At 35.9% G+C, this 22887-nt stretch overlaps 1 protein-coding gene across 2 annotated transcripts in view; it reads left to right on the plus strand.

Moving 5' to 3' along the window:
* CHM (CHM Rab escort protein) overlaps window positions 1-22887 on the plus strand; it is a 254693-nt gene that overhangs the window by 14420 nt on the left and 217386 nt on the right. For both annotated transcript variants that reach the window (XM_053891439.1, XM_053891440.1), the window contains exon 2: window positions 17232-17298. In XM_053891439.1, coding sequence (XP_053747414.1) covers window positions 17232-17298 — 67 coding nt within the window. The remainder of the gene's footprint in view (window positions 1-17231; window positions 17299-22887) is intronic.

Below are 22887 nucleotides of genomic sequence, written 5' to 3' on the forward strand. Positions count from 1 at the left end.
TAGCTCTATCCACATCCTTGCAAATGGCAAAGTTTCATTCTTATTTATGACTAAGTAATATTCCATTGTATATATATACTACATATTTTTTATCCATTTATCAGTTGATGGACACTTGGGACGCTTCCATATCTTGGCTATTGTAAATAATACTGCAATAAACAGAGGGGTACATGTATCCCTTTGAATTAGTGTTTTTGTATTTTTTTGATAAATACTAGTAGAGTGATGGATCATAGGGTAGTTGTATTTTTTTAAGTTTATTTATTTATTTATTTTTTATTTGAGAGAGAGCGAGAGCGAGTGAGTGGGGTGGAGGGGCATAGAGAGAGGGAGAGAGAGTCCCAAGAAGGCTCCATGGTGCCAGCACAGAGCCCGACATGGGGCTCGATCCTATAAACTGTGAGATCTATGACCTGAGCCAAAATAAAGAGTTGGGCGCTTAATTGAGCCACCCAGTGGCCCCATTTTAGTTCTATTTTTAACTTCTTGAGGAACCTCCATGTTGTATTCCACAGTGGCTGCATCAGTTTGCATTCCCACCAACAGTGCAGGAAGGTTTCCCTTTCTCTACATCCTCACCAACACCTGTTGTTTCTTGTGTTGTTGATTTTAGCCATTCTGTCAAGTGTGAAATGATACCACATTGTAGTTTTGATTTGCATTTTCCACTTACTAGTGGCGGTAAGCAGCTTTTCATGTGTCTGTTGGCCATCTGGATATCTTCTTTAGAGAAATGACTGTTTATGTCTTCCGGCCATTTTCTAATTAGATTATTTGTTTTCCAGGTGTTGAGTTTTATAAATTCTTTATAGATTTTGGATACTAACCCTTTATCAGATATATTATTTGCAAATATCTTCTCCCATTCTGTAGGTTGCCTTTTGGTTTTGTTGATTGTTTTTCTTCACTGTGCAGAAGCTTTTTATTTTGATGTAGTTCCAAAAGCTTATTTTTGCTTGTTTCCCATGCCTCAGGAGACATATCCAGAAAAAAACTTGCTATGGCTGGTGTCAAAGAGGTTACTACCTGTGTTCTACTCTCAGATTTTTGTGGTTTCAGGTCTTACATTTAGGTCTTTGATCCATTCTGAATTTACTTTTGTGTATAGTTTAAGAAAGTGGTCCAGTTTGATTATTTTGCATGTTGCTGTCCAGTTTTCCCAACACCATGTGTTGAAGATGCTGTCTTTTTCCCATTGGATAGTCTTTCCTGCTTTGTCAAATATTAGTTAACCATAGGGTTATGGGTTCCTTTCTGGGTTTTCTATTTTTTTTTTTTTAATGGTTATTTTTGAGAGAGAGACAGAGACAGAGCAAGGGTGGGGGAAGGGCAGAGAGAGAGGGAGATACAGAATCTGAAGCAGGCTCCAGACTCTGAGCTGTCAGCACAGAGCTGAATGCGGGACTTGAACTCATGAACTGCGAGATTATGACCTGAGCTGAAGTTGGACACTTAACTGACTGAGCCATCCAGGTGCCCCATGGTTTTTCTATTCTATTCCATTGATCTATGTGTCTATTTTTGTGCTAGTACTATACTGTTTTGGTTACTATAAATTTGTAATATAATTTGAAGCCTGGAATTTGATGACTCAGCTTTGCTTTTCTTTTTCCAGGTTGCTTTGGTTATTCGGGGTCTTCTGTGGTTTCACACAAATTTTAGGATTGTTCTGGCTCTGTGAAAAATTTTGGTGGTATTTTGGCAAGGATTGCATTAAACATGTAGATTGCTTTGGGTATTATAGACATTTTAACGATATTTCTTTTAGTCCATGAGCATGGAATGTCTTTCCATTTTTCTGTGTCATATTGAATTTCTTTCTTCAATGTTTTATAGTTTTCAGAGTACAGGTCTTTCACCTCTGTGGTTAAGTTTATTTCTAGGTGTCTTTTTTATTTTGGTGCAATTGGAAATGGAATTATTAATTTCTCTTTCTAGATTATTGGTGTATAGAAATGCAACAGATTTCTGTACATTAATTTTATATTGTGTGACTTTACTGAATTTTCTCATTAGTTCTAGCAGGTTTTTGGTGGAGTTTTTATTTATTTATTAATCTTTTAAAATCTTTTAACATTTTTTTTATTTTTGAGAGACAGAGGCAGAGCATGAGGAGGGGAGGGGAGGGGGAGAGAGAGAGAGAGAGAGAGAGAGAGAGAAAGAGAGAGAGATACAGAATCTGAAGCAGGCTCCAGGCTCTGAGCTGTCAGCACAGAGTCCAACGCGGGGCTCGAACTCACGAAGTGCGAGACCATGACCTGAGCTGAAGTCAGAAGCTCAACTGACTGAGCCACCCTTGTATATATAGTATCATGTCATCTGCAAGTAGTCAAGGTTTTACTTGTTTCTTACCCATTTTGATGGCTTTTATGTCTTTTTGTTGTCTGATTGCTATGGCTAGGGTTTTAGTTCTATGGTGAATACAAGGGGTGAGAGTGGACATCCTGGTCTTGTTCCTGACCTTTGGGAAAAAGCTCTCAGTTTTACCCCATTAAGGATGATGTTAGCTGTGAGCTTCTCATATATATGGCCTTTATTATGTTGAGGTATGTTGCCTCTAGACCTACTTTAGGCTTTTTATCATGAATGGATGTTCTGTGTCAGATGCTTCTTCTGTCTCTATTGAAATTATCCTATGGGGGTGCCTGAGTGGCTCAGTCAGTTAAGTGTCAGGCTCTTGGTTTTGGCTCAGGTTATGATCTCACAGTTCCTGGGTTTGAGCCCCGCATGGAGCCCTGTGTCAGTCTCCATGCTTACAGTGTGATGCTTCCTTGAAACTTTGTCTTTCCCTCTGTCTCTGCCCCTTCTCTGCATGTGTGTGTGCTTGCTTTCTCTCAAATAAACTTAAAAAAAATGATCATATGGTTTTATCCTTCCTCTTATTGATGTGATACATCACATTGATTGATTTGTGGTTATTGAACCACTCTTGCAACCCAGGAATAAATCTCACTTGATCATGATTAATGATGTTTATTCTATGTTGGGTTTGGTTTAGTGATAACTTTGTTAGATGCAAATCTATGTTTATCAGAGATATTGGCCTATAGTTTGCTTTTTTTGTTGTGTCTTTATCTGGTTTTAGTATCAGGGTAATGTTGGCCTCATAGAATGAATTCCAAAGTTTTCTTTTTTCAATTTTTTTGGACTGGTTTGAGAGGAATAGGTGTTAACTTTCCTTCAAATATTTGGTAGAATGTATCTGTGAAGCCATCTGGTCTGGACTTTTGGTAGGAGGTTTTTAGTATGGACTCATTCTTTGGAGGCTATCAGTCTGTTCAAATTTTGTATTTTATCTTGTTTCAGTTTTGGAATTTGTATGTTTCTAGGAATTCACCCATTTCTTCCAGATTGCTCAGTTTGTTGGCATGTAATTTTTTAATATTCTCTTAGAATTGTTTGTATTTCTGTAGTGTTGGTTGTTATTTCTCCTCTCTCATTTGTGATTTTGTGTATTTGAGTCCTTTTTCTTTTTTTCTTGATAAGTCTGGCTAGAGGTTTATCAGTTTTAAGGATATTTTTCAAAGAACCATCCTCTGGTTTCATTTGATCTGTTTTTTGTTGTTGTTTGTTTTGTTTTGTTTCTATATTATTTGTTTCTATATTATTTATTTCTGCTCTAATCTTTATTATTTCCCTACCTCTGCTGATTTTAGGTTTTGATTGTTCTTTTTCTAGCTCTTTTAGGTGTAAGGTTAGGTTGTGTATTTAAGATTTTTCTAGCTTTTGAGGTAGGCCTTTATTATGGTAAACTTTCCTCTTAGAACCACTTTTGGTGCATCGTAAATGTTTTGGACCATTGTGTTTTCATTTTCATTTGTTTCTATGTACTTTTTAAATTCTTTTTTGATTTTCTGGTTGACCCATTTATTATTTAGTAGCATGTTGTTTAATGTCCATTTATTTGTAGTCTTTCCAGATTTTTTTCTTGTGGTTGTCTTTTAGTGTCATAGTCTGAGGTCAGACAAGATGCATGGTATGACTTTGGTCTTGGATTTGTTGAGGTTTGTTTTATGGGCTAGTATGTGATCTGTTTTGGAGAATGTTCCATGTGCAGTTGAAATCAGTATGCATTCTGCTGTTTTAGGATGGAATGTTCTAAATGTATCTGTTAAGTCCATCTGGCCCAGAGGGAAATGGCACCTGCCATTCTCTCTGTAAATGCTGCCTCTTAGGGACTTACTCTGAGATGAACAAATAACCTCCCTACTGTGTGTTCCAGGCGCTCCTCAGATGGCTGTTTCCAGACTATATATGTCCATGGACTGTTTGCTCTTCCTTCTCTTGAGCAGCCCTAATTAAATTCTTAATGAAATAAAGTGGTAATTTTCATTAAATAAAACTTTATCCTTCAACTGTTTTAGTAAACTCAATGCAATCACTATTCAGCTTTTAATAAGGATAAAATAATTATTCTTAATGTTTTCTAAATGATATGTAGCTAGTTTTTCTCTTCAATACATAATGAGAGTACATTTGAAATTTGAAGTGTTTTACTTTATAGAATGTTATATGGCTTGAACAAACAAATTCAGAAGTCCTTTCAAATTTAGTTTATAAGGCTTATAGTTTTTCTCTACTTTTTAAAAACTAGATTTCATGATAGGATTTTAAATAAGGGAAGAAGATTATTTGTTTCATGATTATAGCACTCTTGGAATGAGTACACAGTCTCTTACATCATTTAGTTTCATAGCTTACCAAGTAATGCAATTAAGTTCATTTTTCTTCTTGGCATACAATAAAATATGTTCTGAATACAGAAAGTTTATTTTCTTCATCACAAGTTAAATATTAAGGTTGAAGGGAGCTTACCTGGGATATTCTTTGCTGTGAAAAAATCATTCTGGGGAGCACTGGGGTGGCTCAGTCGGTTAAGTGTCTGACTCTTAATTTTGGCTCATGGGTTCTGGGATTGAGTCCTGAGTGGGGCTCTGTGCTGACAGCATGGAGCCTGCTTGGGATTCTCTCTCTCCCCCTCTCTCCCTGCCCCTCCCCTGCTCACTTGCATCCATGCACTCTCTCTCTCAATAAATAAATAAATTTTAGAAAAAGATCATTTTGGTTACTTAAATTGATACAACAGAAATATTAGTATAAAGAAAATCAAGTAAAATTTAATTCTGGTGGAATCTGCTTATTTCATTTCCTGTAAGGTTTTAGCAAGTATTTACATTACTTAGTAAAACTTTTATCATTAAGAGAATTTGAGTTGATCTGTTTTTCTCCATGTTAGTAAAAACTGAATACTAAATGGCAGCTTTCCAAGAGATTATTTGATAGGCCCCAGCTTTCATTAGCTGTCAAAAACTTGGTACTAAATTTTATTTTTAAATCTTTTTATTATGGAAAACTTCAAACATGAAAAAGTAGACTAAAATAACCCCCATGTACCAATCTCCCAGTTCTAACATTTATCAATTTATGAGTGATTTAATGTTCCCTATTCCATTCCATTTTTCCCTTCCATTTTCTCATTACACTATCCAGCCTTAAATTATTTTTAAGTAAATTCAAGATATTATATTCTCTGTAAATTTTTCAATATATATCTAAAATGTAAGGCCTCTCCTTTTTAACCATAACTACAGTACCTTCATGCCCTTGTTTACCTCTTCAGTTTTTCCTAAGACATTTACCATTCTGTTTCTTTGCTGTAATGCTCCGTTCTTGTTTTTTATTTCTTTTTAAAAATTTTTTTAAATTTATTTTTAATTAATTTATTTTTTAAATTTACATCCAAGTTAGCATGTAGTGCAACAATGATTTCAGGGGTATATTCCTTAATACCCCTTACCCATTTAGCCCATCTCCACTCCACAACCCCTGAAGTAACCTTCTGTATGTTCTCCATAAGAGTCTCTTATGTTTTGTCCCCCTCCCTGTTTTTATATTATTTTTGTTTCCCTTCCCTTAAGTTCATCTGTTTTGTCTCTTAAAGTCGTCATATGGGTGAAGCCCGGCTGGCTGTCAGAACTCACGCAGTCAAGCCCCTCCACTTTTGTAAGCCAGACTCTGGGGCTCTGCCTTGCAGTGCTGGCTGCCCCTCCACCGCCCAGGCTCCCTCCCGCCAGTCCGCGTAGCGCGCTGCCTCTCTGCCCTTCCTACCCTCTTCTGTGGGCCTCTCGTCTACGCTTGGCTCCGGAGACTCCGTTCTGCTAGTCTTCTGGCGGTTTTCTGGGTTATTTAGGCAGGTGTGGGTGGAATCTAAGTGATCAGCAGGACGCGGTGATCCCAGCGTCCTCCTACGCCGCCATCTTCCTCACCAAAACCTCCAGATCTATCATTTTCTTACATTTCTTTCATTGTTTTAGCTTATATTACCATGGTTTGTGGTTTTCATTTATTTTGTGAGCATCTCTTTCTGGCATGCTGTTATTTCATTGTCTCGGATATTATTTCAGTCCTTATTCTGTAATTTTTTTACATTCAATAAGATTACTCATTGTATTATAGGATTTTACATTGAATAGGTTATTTTTTACTCCTTTGTGTGTGTGTGTGTGTGTGTGTGTGTGTGTGTGTGTGTGTATTTACAATTAATAGGATTCTCAACTAAGATCCTTTTGCTTTGCTCATTTTTACGTCAAACTTCTTTATGTTCTTTTACTCGGGAGTGTGAACCAGGAAAGCTTTTCTAAAACCACTGTTCTAGATCTCTCTTTTCTTTGTTTCCCAAAGTAATAGAAACAGCCTCAGATCCTGCTGGCTGTGTTACCTTCCCCTAGTTTTGTATGGAGCTTCTCTTTCCTTTCTCCCTATTTTTCCTGTTCTGATGATTTTGGATTAGATTTCCAATAGTTACTTCTCAGTGCAGGGGTTTATCTAGAGGGAGAGTTTGCTTAATTGGTTTCCTATGTTTCTAAGGCCCAACTCAACCTCCCACTCCCCCAACTACCCTAGCACTCCCAGGGGTTCTTTTGTACTCAAGCATAGGTTGGAGCCTGCAAAATTCTTCCCAATTTCCACTGTTGTACTCAAATGGCCTGCCAAGTTTCCAGTGAGTGCCTAGTTTAGGGGTTCTTTGGCTTTCAGGACTGTCACAGATTTATTTCTGTTACCTTTGTTTTCTCATGGACACTCTCTGATAATATGTGGATCTAATAGCTATTGATGATTTGTAATGACCCACTTGTTTTTTGGAGTTCATCATATTTTCTCACCTGTCTTTGCTATAGATGTTCCCGCTTGGTATTTGGTTTTATATGTTGGTTACACTGTTACACTGTCTGTTTTTAGGGTAGTCTTGGGGGAGATTCAACAACTTTGCTGCTAATAAATACCATCTTCCCAGAATTCTGTTTTTCAAAAACATTGCTGCTAATACCATCTTCCCAGAATTCTGTTTTTATTTTTTAAGTTTGAGTCATTTACCTATAAACACAGGCCAAGTTGTTGATCCACCATTAATATTCACCCTTGAACCTATGGGTCATTTATTTCAAGCCCTTCATTTTATCTATCAGGATATCTATAAGCAAGCTGAATTTCAAAGAGGTTAAATGACTTTCCAGATATTTAGTATAATTCTGAAAACATGAATCTAGTTTTCTGGATATTTAGTTCAGGACTCTGAATATTAAAACAGTATTCTTGTTGGGGCGCCTGGGTGGCGCAGTCGGTTAAGCGTCCGACTTCAGCCAGGTCACGATCTCGCGGTCTGTGAGTTCGAGCCCCGCGTCAGGCTCTGGGCTGATGGCTTGGAGCCTGGAGCCTGTTTCCGATTCTGTGTCTCCCTCTCTCTCTGACCCTCCCCCGTTCATGCTCTGTCTCTCTCTGTCCCAAAAATAAATAAAAAACGTTGAAAAAAAAAAAAATTGAAAAAAAAAAAAACAAAAACCAGTATTCTTGTTATTTAATACTCAAAGCTCACACTATATTGAATTTAAAAAAGTTAACTTAAATTTTGTGAGTTAATGTTTTAATGGGTATATTTTTGTAAAGTTCTAAAAGTTACATAGATATTAATAACTATTTTTCTCATGAGAAGGAAATCCATAGATATTACATTAGCACACTTACTAATATATTCAGTATTTTGTCTGAATCAATGTTAATTACAATAATTGACAATTTAAGAAAACTATTTTTATCTGTACTTCTTGCATTGCTCAGTCTGGTGAGTTCTGTACCTAATGTTATTTATGCTTTTTACAATGGTGCAGAAGGTCTGTACATAGTGCTAAGTAGTAAAGAATGTGGCTCTCTAAAAGCTTCTGTACCCACAAATATTTCTTTGCCAGTAGAACTATTTTTTTTCCTAAAAACGTTATTCTTTATAAAAAGCAGTCACAGTAAATTTTCTAGTTCTATGTAATTTTCTTTCCATTCTCGTCCTTACTAGTAATAAATAACACATGAAATAACTTTCAAGGTGGAAAACAGGGATCCATTTTGAAATGTTATATAAAATAAAGAGTGATTTATGGCTTTGTATGATTTGGGCTGAAAGCACTTGGGCTTTGCTGGGTCATCAACATTCTGTCAGGGGACTCTATTATTTATTGTTCGGTATGCTGGGAGTGGTGTAAGTATTTTATATTTATCTTATGTAAGGTTAGCGTCAGGAAAAATCAATTCCAGATACTAATACAGTTTTAAGAATAGCTCATACAGAACTAACGTTAATATTATAGTTGTAAATGGCAAAGTTCAGCATTAAGGATTTGGACTAAAAGGAGATTTTGAAAAATGAATGAATAATGGTTTCATTCTCATAAAATATTTTAGATAAGATTCTTGAAAATACTAATTTCTTATCTTTTTGGTCTCTATTTTAGCCTAGCTACTTCAGTTGAGAATGATACATCTCTATCTTATCTAGACAGATTTTGCAAAATTGAAGAAATGTGGGACTATATATGTTTGTTATATGATCATATAACATTCCCTAAGCTTCTAATATATTTTTTCTAGTTGTCAACTTTATACAAAATCTCAACTGAAAAGGACATGATGTAACAAATCGTAGTTTCTCCCATTACGAACTATTATGAAATGCTAATTTAATACCTAATATTTACTACCTGTGTTTTTTGATAAAAATGACTTGCAAGCAAAAGTTGTTGGTCTTGAATCAGAATTATATATTTTTCCTACGATACTTCGGCAGAGTTTTTGATAGGGCCTCACAAATGAATTTAATAATCACATTTATTGTGAAATGTTTAAATGATACTACATGATGACCTTCTATTGTGAATGTATAGAAAAGGCCTATAATGTGCATGTGGAAAAACCTATTGGGACTTCTTTTTAAAAAACTTTTAAGTTTTTGGATCTTTATTTTATTATTTAAAAAAAAATAATGTTTATTTTTAGAGAGAGAGACAGAGTGCAAGCAGGGGAGGGTCAGAGATAGAGGGAGACACAGGAGGCTCCAGGCTCTGGGCTGGCAGCACAGCTGACAGCTGTGCCCCTATGTGCTGCTCAAACTCACAAACCATGAGATCATGACCTGAGCCAAAGTTGGACGCTTAACCAGCTGAGCCACCCAGGTGCCCCAAGTTGTTGGATCTTTAAAGATAACTTAAGGGGGCGCCTGGGTGGCTCAGTCGGTTGAGCGTCCGACTTTGGCTCGAGTCATGATCTCGCGGTTTGTGGGTTCGGGCCCTGCATCGGGGTCTGTGCTGACAGGCTCAGAGCCTGGAGCCTGCTTCCGATTCTGTGTCTCCCTCTCTCTTCCCCTCCCCTGCTCACACTCTGTCTCTCTCTCTCCTTCAAAAATAAATAAACATTAAAAAAATTAAAAGAAAAACAAAATAAAGATAACTTAAGTAAATAGTAAATAACTTATTTTTCTCCCCCTTCAAATAACTAATCTTATTGAAGGGGTAGGAAGAGATGGGAACAGAACCAGTATTTACTGAATGTCAGTGACATGCTAGAAGGCACTGTTTAAGATGTTTTATATTACTTTGTACCTATTCCTCCCTAAATTCCTATGAGATATATTATTAGCCCCATATTATAATTGAAAACATTGTGCTTGTATCTTTGTACTTATATATTTTACAGTGTTTGCAGTGTAATGCTTTGTAATTTGACCCTGATTTAGGTTATCTGTTTCTAACTCATGTCTGGCTTTTCCTTATGGGAGAGACTATATAATTCATTATAAGCTTATATAGGTTTTGTAAAAAGGCCTCACAGAATGTTGTGTGAATTTGAGTAATGATTAAAAAATATTCACTTTTTATGGTGCCAAGTGTTAAAAAAGGTTTTATTTTTAAATTGGCCAAGGTTTTAAATGCTATTAAAATTGAACTTATAAGTATGAATTTAAACAAAACAAGCAGTTATTTTACTTTTTTTGTTAAAGTATCAATAAGACCAAAAAGTTTAAATGTATTAACTTTTCCTAAACAATAATTAAGAAAACCTGAAACTTAAAAGTCCAAATTTTAAAAATGTTTATTTATTTATTTTGAAGGAGGGTGTGGCAGAGAGAGAGAGAGAATCCCAGGCAGGCTTCCGCTGTTAGCTCAGATCCCGATGCAGGGCTCAATCCCATGAACCTTGAGATCATGACCTGAGCTGAAATCAGAAGTAGGATACTCAACCACCCAGGTGCCCCAAGCTCCAATTTTATACACGTTTATCCTTCATGCTATTACCAGAGGTGTTTTTTGTTGTTGTTGTTTGTTTTTTTGTTTTTTTGTTTTTCTGAACTACTAATTTGACCATGCTGTTCTTCTGACTAAAATCCTTTCAAGATTCCCTGCTGCTTACAGGTTTCAAGTTCAGACTCCACAGTTTGGCTCCAACCACTCTTTTTTGAATATCACCTTTTGGTTCTCTCTTTCTTTACCCTTTACCAGGAATACTCCCTCCTACTTTCCTTTTTTCTTTCACTTTTTCCTTGTTTACTCTTCAGTGGGATTCCGGATCCTGAAAGATAGCTAGTGTCCCCTGCTCTTTGGAGCTTTCAGTGACCCTCTTCTACAGAGGAAATGCATCTTTCCATTGTGTTCCTATAATAGTTTTAATTATATTTATTATTTTAATCCCTTTAAGTCCTTATTCTTTTTTTAAGATCCAGAACTTTTTTTTAAGTTTATTTTTTGGGGGGAGGGGCAGAAAGAGAGGGGGAGAGGGAATTCCAAGCAGCCTCTGCACTTTGAGTGCAGAGCCCAATGCAGATCTTGAACTCACAAACCATGACATCATGACTTGAGCCGAAGTCAGACACTTAACTGACATCATGACTTGAGCTGAAGTCAGACGCTTAACTAATTGAGCCACGTGGCCCCCCTAAATTCTTATTCTTTAGACTGAGCTCTTCTAGGCTCAGAATTGTATTTATCTTACCTTTTTTCCTCATCACTTGTCAAAGTCTGCTTCATCCCTCTATTTTCCCTTTCCCCATTTTGTCTTTCTCCTTTTCTTTCCTTTAACAAATATAGAGAACCTACTACATACTTCCTCTGTTCAAGGAACTCTGTTTATTGAATGGGTGGGAAAAAATACGAAATCTAGGAAGATATTACTAACTGTATTAGTCTTTTATTTTAATCATTTGAAGCATGAAGATAATAGGTCCTTGCCTTTAATGTAGAGCCAGCCTATCAGTTTCATAAACTAGTGGGAGATGTCTGGATAGAAGTATTAACGGGAAACATAAATGATAGTTCTTTTGGTTATGTATAATTTGAACTCAGATCATGTTCAATATTGAAATCTGTCCTTGGCTTTCCTTTGTCTGCCAGAGGCGTGACTTCTGACTGTTGATTGCAGCCATGGATTAACCACATGCTTTTTTGCCTATGCTACTTTGGGCCAAATAGAGGAGAGTAATTTTGCTTGATCTCAGAGTGGTACTTCGATGAAAATTTATTGCTCTTAAAATACCTTACTGAAGAATAACAAAAGTAGATCGTTTTTATAGAACAAGTACCCTCTACTAACAATTTAATGGTCCTATGAGGTAAATGGTGGCATTCCCATTGATGGATGAAGAAACAAGAGCTCAGAGATGGCAAGTGACTTGTCTGAGGTCACACAGCTAACAAAGCAGCAAAGTTAAGATTCAAGCATAGGTCTGCCTGATTGAGACCATGCCCATTTCTTTATGCTGCTGTCCTTCTCTTGAATCCTCATTCTCAGACTCATGTCCAATTGAAGAGAGTGTATTTACCATGGTATTTGGAATTTGAGATATCAAATTACCGAATTACTTGATTTTTGGCAAGTTATTTAATGTTTCTCATCCCATTTTGTCACATGGATAATAATGCCTGCCTCCCAGGACTATAATGAGGAATATGTGAGGTGATGTATGTGAAAAGATATTGTGAACCATAAAGCCCTATACTAATGCTTGGTTGTATATTATTAATGCTGTCTTTTTACATGCTTTAACATACTGATTTTGCTTCCCGAATATTTCCTGTTGTCCTTTTTAACTAAGATGCTTGGCAGCAACTTTTAAAGCACAATAGTGACTGCATTTCATTAGTAACAAAAGTTATTTCGTTAGGTGTAAAAAGTTCAGATAGTTTTAAGATAAAAGACAGAAAAATCGCAGGTTTAACTGAAGAACTAAGGGTGCTTAATTATTTAAACTTCTTTTTCTTAGTTCCTTCTATACCACACATTTTTACTATGTTTTCTCTTTGAATTTTTTTTTTTAATGTTTATTTATTTTTTGAGAGACAGAGAGAGACAGAGCATGAGCAGGGGAGGGGCAGAAAGAGTGGGAGTCACAGAATCCGAAGCAGGCTCCAGGCTCTGAGCTGTCAGCACAGAGCCCAACGTGGAGCTCAAACCCACTAACTGTGAGATTGTGACCTGGGCCAAAGTCGGACGCTTAAATTGAGCCACCCAGGCGCCCCATCTTTTTTTTTGAATTATTATCCAAAGTTAAGGTTGAAAGTTTATGTTGGGCTTATTTCCAGTAATTTATATTTAATGGCTACCTTTAGTACTTTTGGTCAGAACTTTGTTTTTGAACCAAACACTATATGCCCACAGTCGTCACCACTGGAAAACTTTAGTTCTTCTGTGAATGCAGCTGGAGCTTGTGTTTAATGTGGTTTTTAACTAGATTGTGTCAATTGCTTCCATATGCATATTGCTTTTTACATAAAAAGGATAACTGTTCTCTTTTCTTGAAATCCTTGGTGCTTAGTGTGTAGTTTAAACCCTTGCCAAAAAAAAAAAAAATATTAATATGTGCTTCATTGTAGTGAGTCAATGGTAGTATTTACAGAATTCCATTAAACTTTCAAAACATGCTTTGTCTGACTGATATAAATGACTCTTAATAGCTTCTGAAATGGTAGATCTTACGATAAAAAGTTATGGAACAGTCTTTTTTTTTAATATTTAAATGCTTTTATTTTTTTTATTTTTTTAAATTTATAACCAAATTAGTTAGCATATAGTGCAACAATGATTTCAAGAGTAGATTCCTTAGTGCCCCTTACCCATGTAGTCCATCCCCCCTTCCACAACCCCTCCTGTAATCCTCAGTTTGTTCTCCATATTTATGAGTCTCTTCTGTTTTGTCCCCCTCCCTGTTTTTGTATTATTTTTATTTCCCTTCCCTTATGTTCATCTGTTTTGTCTCTTAAAGTCCTCATATGAGTGAAGTCATATGATTTTTGTCCCTCTCTGACTAATTTCACTTAGCATAATACCCTTTAGTTCCATCCACGTAGTTGCAAATGGCAAGATTTCATTCTTTTTGATTGCCGAGTAATACTCTATTGCATATATGTACCACATCTTCTTTATTCATTCATCCATCAAAGGACATTTAGGCTTTCCATACTTTGGCTATTGTTGATAGTGCTGTTATAAACGGGGGTGCATGTGTCGCTTCGAAACAGCACACCTGTATCCTGTGGGTAAATTCCTAGTTGTGCAATTGCTGGGTTGTAGGGTAGTTCTATTTTTAGTTTTTTGAGGAACATCCATACTGTTTTCCAGAGTGGCTGCACCAGCTTGAATTCCCACCAACAATGCAAAAGAGATCCTCTTTCTCTGCATCCTCACCAACATCTATTGTTGCCTGAGTTGTTAATGTTAGCCATTCTGACAGGTGTAAGGTGGTATCTCATGGTGGTTATGATTTGTATTTCCCTGATGATTAGGTGATGTTGAGCATTTTTTCATGTGTTGGTTGGCCATCTGGATGTCTTCTTCAGAGAAATGTCAATTCATGTCTTTTGCCCATGTCTTCACCGGATTATTTGATTTTTGGGTATTGAGTTTGAGAAGTTCTTTGTAGATTTTGGATACTAACCCTTTATCTGATGTGTCATTTGCAAATATCTTCTCCCATTCCATCGTTTGCCTTTTAATTTTGCCGATTGTTTCCTTGGCTGTGCAGAAGCTTTTTATTTTGATGAGGTCCCAGTAGCTCATTTTTGCTTTTGTTTCCCTTGCCTCCGGAGACGTGTTGAGTAAGAAGTTGCTGCCAGCAAGATCAGAGACGTTTTTGCCTGCTTTCTGCTCGAGGATTTTGATGGCTTCCTGCCTTACATTGAGGTCTTTCATCCATTTTGAGTTTATTTTCGTGTATGGTGTAAGAAAGTGGTCCAGGTTGATTCTTCTGCATGTTGCTGTCCAGTTTTCCCAGCACCACTTGCTGAAAAGACTGTCTTTATTCCATTGGATATTCTTTCCTGCTTTGTCAAAGATTAGTTGGCCATACATTTGTGGGTCCATTTCTGGGTTCTCTATTCTGTTCCATTGACCTCAGTGTCTGTTCTTGTGCCAGTACCATTGTGACCAGTGTCTTGATGGTTATAGCTTTGTAGTATAGTTTGAAGTCTGGGATTGTGGTGCATCCCGCTTTGGTTTTCTTTTTCGAGATCACTTTGGGTATTTGGGGTGTTTTCTGGGGAACAGTCTTGAATGTACAATGTAGGGTATTAACTAGCCTATCCAGGTGAACATCTGAAATTGTTTTGTGATGAAATCATTCTTTGGTAATTTGTGATTTTTTTTTGTTGTTGTTGTTAGTACTTGTAGTAGTAATATATATTTCCTTACATGATAACCAATTTTATATTGTGGCTTACTCTGATTCTAAAACACTAGTGGTGTTTTCAAACTGCTGTATTAACCAGAAAGTGAGATAATGTATCTTGTAAATGGTCTCTTTTTAAAAATAGTATTTTCTGGGGGTTCCTAGGTGGTTCAGTCGGTGGAGAGTCCGACTTTGGCTCAAGTCATGATCTCATGGTTCGTGGGTTTGAGCCCTGCATCGGGCTCTGTACTGACAGCTGGGAGCCTGGAGGCTGTTTCCGATTCTGTTTCTCCCTCTCTGTCTGCCCCTCCCCTGCTCACATTCTGTCTCTCTCTCAAAAATAAATATAAACGTTAAAAAATTAAAAAATAGTATTTTCTTATTCATCATTCATTCATTTAGACAACAGTTGACATGCAGTGTTTTATTATTTTCATTTGTACAATGTAGCGATTCAACTTCTCTATACATTATGCCATGCTTACCACAAATGCAGCTACCGTCTGTCATCATGCATTGCTATTAAAATACCATTGATTATATTCTTTACACTGTACTTTTATTCCTGTGACTTATTTCATAACTGGAAGTCTGTGTCTTCTGTTCCCTTTCACACATTTTGCCCGTGCCACCACTCGTCTCCCCTCTGGCAACCATCACTTTGTTCTTTGTATTTATAAGTTTGATTCTGCTTTTGTTTGTTTATTCATTTGTTTTTTAGATTCTGCATATAAATTAGATCATGTTGTATTTCTTTCTCTGTCTCATGGATTTAATTTAGTATAATACCCTCTAGGTTCATCTATGTTGTCACAAATGGCATGATCTCATCCTTTTTTATGGCTAACATTCCATTACACACACACACACACACACACACACACACACATGCACACACACAACAACACAAATTCTTTTTCCATTCATCTGTCTGTGGGCACTTGGATTGCTTCCATATCTTGGTTATTGTAAACAATGCAGCAATAAACATAGTGGTGCATATATCTTTTGGAAATAGTGTTTTCATTTTCTTTGGGTAAATACCTGATACCGGAATTACTGGATCATATGGTATTTCTAATTTTAATTTTTTGAGGAACCTCCATACTGTTTTGCACTGGGCACATCAGTTTGCATCCCCACCAACAGTTCACAATGGTTCTTTTATCTCCATATCCTCAACAACTCACTACTTGTCTTTTTGTATTTGGCCATTCTGGCAAGTATATGATATCTCATTGTGGTTTTGATTTGCATTTCCCTGATGATCAGTGATGTTGAGCATCTTTTCATGTGTTTTTTGGCCATCTGTATGTATTCTTTGGAAAAATATCTATTCAGGCCCTTTGTCCATTTTAAACTGGATTATTTATTTATATAGGTGTTTAATTGTATAATTCTTTATATATTGTGGATATTAACCCTTTATTGGATATGTCATTTGCAAACATTTCCCATTCAGTAGGTTACTTTAGTTTTGTTGACAGTTTCCTTTGCGGAGCACGAGCTTTTTATTTTTATGTAGTTTTGGTAGTTTATTTTTTGTTTTGTTTCCCTTGATTTAGGAGATGTAGAAAAATGCTGGTATGCCAATGTCAAAGAAATTACTGCGTGTATTTTCCTCTAGGAGTTTTATGGTTTCAGGTCTCAATAAAAGCCCTCCTTTTAAACTAGTTAACCTATTACTTAAACTGAAAAATGTATCCTATTCCCCCTCATAGGCACTGTGGCTTTGGAGTTAGATTTGGTTTCAAACTTTAACAATAGAAAAAAATGTTAAAGCATTAGGAAACAAGTTAACATATTTGCACCTCAGTATTTACTTTCTAAAATGTGTATGCCAGTGGTGCTTCTTTCTTGGTATGGTTGAGAAAATGAGCTAGTGTGGGAACGTAGCTCCTTTAATAACAAAGTGCTATATTAATAATATTTTGACAATTGCTCATTTATGGAAATTTGCATACAAAAAGAATTTCAGTATAGTACTTGATTTAAAAAAAAAAATCTCTTCCACATAATAAAATTCTTAGTATAAGCAGTATACATTTAGCAAATATCCAATGGTATAATAGTATAAACTTTATCATTTTGAATATAAGGATGAGCCTCTTTTGTTAAACTCCTTTTATGCAGTGATGGCATGCATTGAACTATTTGTATAATATATAGCATATGTTATAAGCTATATTATAAGTGGATATATATATATGTATTTTTACATTATAAGTGATATAGGTGTGTGTTTTCATAGGTTTGCCTGAATCCATCACTGCAGCTGCATGTTCAAGAAGTGGCCAGAGGGTTCTGCATGTTGATTCGTAAGTTTATCAATGGTAGCATTAATACTTCCTAAATATCTCTATACAAAATCACAATAAATACACACGTGTGTGTTCATATGTGTGTATATTATGTATAAACTATTTAAGTTAGACAAATGATTGGAATTGTTTTAGTTTCACCCAAAATACGTGAAATATACAAAATACAAGGTTTACAGTTTACTCTTCGAAGTAGTGATGTTTTTTTTGAGAATTAACCAAATGTAGCATAATTTTTTTCACGAGTGATTTTGTTTTTTAAATGATAAATAATTAATCCAAGAGACTGGGAAATCTCACACTTGCTTTTTTCCATATATAAGCGTGAGGCTGTATACAACCTGTATGTTCTATTTATTTTGGGTTTCATATTTTCTTTGTTTTTGAAGTATATTTCACATACAACATTATCTTAGTTTCCAGTGTATGACATAATGATTGGACCACTTTCATACGTTGGAAAATATCAATACAATAAGCCTAGTCACCATCTGTGACCAAAGTTAAAACATTGCATTTTTTTGTGATAGGAATTTTTAAGATTTATTTTCTTAGTCTTTCAAATTTGCAATATGGCATTATTCAGTATAGTCACCATGCTGTACGTTACATCCTCATGACTTACTTTGTAATTGGAAGTTTGTGCCTCTTTGTCCCCTTAACTTATTTTATATATACCCCCCCAACCTGCACCCCTGTTCTCTGTATCTATAACATTGGTTTTGTTTTGTTTTTCTTTTATAGATTCCACATTTAAGTGAAATCATATGGTGTTTGTCTTTCTCTGACTTACTTCACTTAGCATAATACCCTAAGGTTCTATCGATGTTGTCTCAAATGGCAAGATTTCTTTTTTTTTTTTCATGGCTGAGTAGTATTCCTGTGTGTGTGTGTGTGTGTGTGTGTGTGTGTGTGTGTGTGTGTGTATGTATATATGTATGTATAATCCTTTATCCATTCATCTATCAGTTTATACTTAGGTTTTTTCCTCCATATCTTGGCTATTGTAAATAATGCTATAGTGAACATAGGGGTGCATATAAATTTTTGAATTAGTGTTTTCTTTGGATAAATACCCATAAGTACAATTACTGGATCATATAGTGGTTCTGTTTTTAATATTTTGAGGAAACTCCATACTGTTCCCCCTAGAGGCTGTACCAATTCACATTTCCCCCAACAGTGCATGAGGATTCCCTATTCTCATCTTTACCAACACTTGTTATTTCTTGATTTAAATTTTTTTTTTTAATTTAAAAATTTTAATTCTGATATAGCTAACAGTGTTACTAGTTTCAGGTGTACAGTATAGTGATTCGACAATCTCTGTATCACTCAGTTCTCATTAAGATAATTGTATTCTTCATCCCCTTCACCTATTTCACCCAACACCTCACCCACCTCCCCTCTGGTGTTTATTCTTTATATTTAATTGTCTCTCTTTTCTTTGTTCATTTGTTTTGTTTCTTAAATTACACATATAAGTGAAAACATATGGTATTTTTCTTTCTCTGTCTGATTTCATATAGCATTATATTCTCTAGATCCATCCATGTTGTTGCAAATGGCAAGATTTCATTCTTTTTTTGGTGGCTAATATTTCTGCATGTGTGTGTGTGTGTATTCTTTATCCATTTATATATCTATGGTCACTTGGGCTGCTTCCATAGTTTAGCTATTGTAAATAATGCTGCAGTAAACATAAGGGTGCATATATCTTTTTGAATTGGTGTTTTCATATTATTTGGGCAAATACCCACTAGTGGAATCCTGATTATATGGTAATTCTCTTAATTTTTTGTGGAACTTCCATACTATTTTCCACAGTGGTTGCACTGTTTCCATTCAAACCAGCAGTGCACAAGTGTTCCTTTGTCTCTACATCCTTGTCATACTTGTTTCTTGTGTTTTTGATTTTAGTGATTCTGACAGATGTGAGGTGATAAATCATTGTAGTTTTGATTTGCAATTCACTGATGATGAATGATGTTGAGCATCTTTTCATATGTCTGTTGGTCATCTGAATGTCCTCTTTGGAGAGATGTCTGCTCATGTTTTCTGACCATTTTTTAATTGGGTTAATTGTGTTTTTTTGGAGTTGAATTGCATAAGTTCTTTCTATATTTTGGATACTAACCCTTTATTAGATATGTTATTTGCAAATATCTTCTGCCAGTCCATAGATTCCTTTTAGTTTTGTTGATTTTTTTTCCTTTGCTGTGCATAAGCTTTTTGTTTTGATGTAGTCCTAATAGTTTATTTTTGCTTTTGTTTCCTTTGCCTGAGGAGACATATCTAGAAAGATGTTGCTACAACTGATGTCAGAGAAATCACTGCCTGAGCTCTTTCATAGGATTTTTATGGCTTCTGGTCTCCCATTTATGTCTTTAATCCATTTTGAATTTATTTTTGCGTATAATGTAAGAAAATGGCCCAGTTTCATTTTTTGCATGTAGCTATCCTGTTTTCCCAACACCATTTGTTGAAGAGACTGTCTTTTTCCCATTCAATATTCTTTCCTGCTTTGTTGAAGATAATTAACCATATAATCATGAGTTTATTTCTGGGCTCTATTTTCTTCCATTGATCTATGTGTCTGTTATTGTGCCAGTACCATACCATTTTGATCACTACAGCTTTCAGCGTGTCTTGAAACTGGGATTGTGATACCACCAGTTTTGTTCTTTTTGAAGACTGCTTTTGCTATTCAGAGTCTTTTGTGATTCCATATAAATTTTAGGATTGCTTGGTCTAGTTCTGTGAAAGAAGCTGTTGGTATTTTGATAGGGATTGCATCAAATGTATAGATTGCTTTGGGTAGTATGGACATTTTAATGATTATTTGTTCTTCTAGTCCATGATCATGGAATATCTTCCCATTTGTTTGCATCATCATCAATTTCTTTCCTCAATGTTTTATGGTTTTTAGAGTACAGGTCTTTTACCTCCTTGGTTAAGTTTATCACTAGATATTTTATTATTTAAAAAAAAATTTTTAATGTTTATTTATTTTTGACAGAGAGAGACACAGAACATGAGCGGGGGAGGGGCAGAGAGAGAGGGAGACACAGAATCTGAAGCAGGCTCCAGGCTCTGAGCTGTCAGCACAGAGCCCGTTGTGGGGCTGGAACTCACGGACCGCAAGATCATGACGTGAGCCAAAGTCGGATGCTCAACCAACCGAGCCACCCAGGCGCCCCAGTATTTTATTATTTTTGGTGAAAGTGTAAATGGGATTGTTTTTTAATTTCTCTTTCTGCTTTTTCATTATTAGTGTACAATATCAATTGGATCTTTGTATCTTGTGATCTTACTGAATTCATTTATTCTAGTAGTTTTTTGGTAGACTATAGTATTATGTCATTTGCAAAGAGTGAAAGTTTTACTTCTTCCTTATCAATTTGGATGCCTTATATTTATTTTTGTTGTCTAATTGCTGTGGCTAGGACTTCCAGTACTATGTTAAATAAATGTGGTGAGAGTGTACATCCTTGTCTTGTTCCTGATCTTAGGGGGAAAGCTCTCAGTTTTTTCCCCACTGAGGATAATGTCAGCTGTGGGCCTTTTCACATAAGGCCTTTTTTTTTTTTTTTTTTTTTTTTTTTATTTTTTATTTTTTTTGAGACTCACATCAGTTTTTGTTTATTTTATTTGAGTATAGTTGACATACAATGGAGACTCATATCAGTTTTAAGGACACACATGGGCTCAAGAGATGACATGGGAAAAATTATTCCTAGAAGGAGAAAACCGAAAGAGAGACAAAAAGGCTATTTATACTTACATCAGACAAAATAAGCCTTAAGCTAAAAACTGTAAAAAAAATATGAAGAATGTCATTATATATTGATGAAGGAATCGATTTATCAAGAATATATAACAATTATATATATATATATATATATATATATATATATATATACATGTATTTGCTCCACACATGAAAGCACCTAAATATACTGAGCGAATATTAACAGATCTTACGAGAAAAGCAGGAAACAGAACAATAACAGTAGGGATGTTAAATACCCCACCTTCTACAATTGATATCTCATCCAGACAAAAAATCGATAAGGAAGCATTGGACTGGATCTATACTTTAAACCAAATGGACCTAATCAAAACACATTGAACATTTCTTTTTTTTTTTATTTATTTATTTATTTATTTATTTATTTATTTTTTATTTTTTTTATTTTTTAATATATGAAATTTACTGTCAAATTGGTTTCCATACAACACCCAGTGCTCATCCCAAAAGGTGCCCTCCTCAATACCCATCACCCACCCTGCCCTCCCTCCCACCCTGCCCTCCCTCCCACCCCCCATCAACCCTCAGTTTGTTCTCAGTTTTTAACAGTCTCTAATGCTTTGGCTCTCTCCCACTCTAACCTCTTTTTTTTTTTTTTTCCTTCCCCTCCCCCATGGGTTTCTGTTATGTTTCTCAGGATCCACATAAGAGTGAAACCATATGGTATCTGTCTTTCTCTGTATGGCTTATTTCACTTAGCATCACACTCTCCAGTTCCATCCATGTTGCTACAAAAGGCCATATTTCATTTTTTCTCATTGCCACGTAGTATTCCATTGTGTATATAAACCACAATTTCTTTATCCATTCATCAGTTGATGGACATTTAGGCTCTTTCCATAATTTGGCTATTGTTGAGAGTGCCGCTATAAACATTGGGGTACAGGTGCCCCTATGCATCAGTACTCCTGTATCCCTTGGGTAAATTCCTAGCAGTGCTATTGCTGGGTCATAGGGTAGGTCTATTTTTAATTTTCTGAGGAACCTCCACACTGCTTTCCAGAGCGGCTGCACCAATTTGCATTCCCACCAACAGTGCAAGACGGTTCCCGTTTCTCCACATCCTCTCCAGCATCTATAGTCTCCTGATTTCTTCATTTTGGCCACTCTGACTGGCGTGAGGTGGTATCTGAGTGTGGTTTTGATTTGTATTTCCCTGATAAGGAGCGACGTTGAACATCTTTTCATGTGCCTGTTGGCAATCCGGATGTCTTCTTTAGAGAAGTGTCTATTCATGTTTTCTGCCCATTTCTTCACTGGGTTATTTGTTTTTCGGGTGTGGAGTTTGATGAGCTCTTTATAGATTTTGGATACTAGCCCTTTGTCCGATGTGTCATTTGCAAATATCTTTTCCCATTCCGTTGGTTGCCTTTTAGTTTTGTTGGTTGTTTCCTTTGCTGTGCAGAAGCTTTTTATCTTCATAAGGTCCCAGTAATTCACTTTTGCTTTTAATTCCCTTGCCTTTGGGGATGTGCCGAGTAAGAGATTGCTACGGCTGAGGTCAGAGAGGTCTTTTCCTGCTTTCTCCTCTAAGGTTTTGATGGTTTCCTGTCTCACATTCAGGTCCTTTATCCATTTTGAGTTTATTTTTGTGAATGGTGTGAGAAAGTGGTCTAGTTTCAACCTTCTGCATGTTGCTGTCCAGTTCTCCCAGCACCATTTGTTAAAGAGACTGTCTTTTTTCCATTGGATGTTCTTTCCTGCTTTGTCAAAGATGAGTTGGCCATACGTTTGTGGGTCTAGTTCTGGGGTTTCTATTCTATTCCATTGGTCTA

Source organism: Panthera pardus, unplaced genomic scaffold (assembly GCF_024362965.1).
Source record: "Panthera pardus isolate Hobbes unplaced genomic scaffold, ASM2436296v1 HiC_scaffold_27, whole genome shotgun sequence".
Classification (NCBI taxonomy): domain Eukaryota; kingdom Metazoa; phylum Chordata; class Mammalia; order Carnivora; family Felidae; genus Panthera; species Panthera pardus.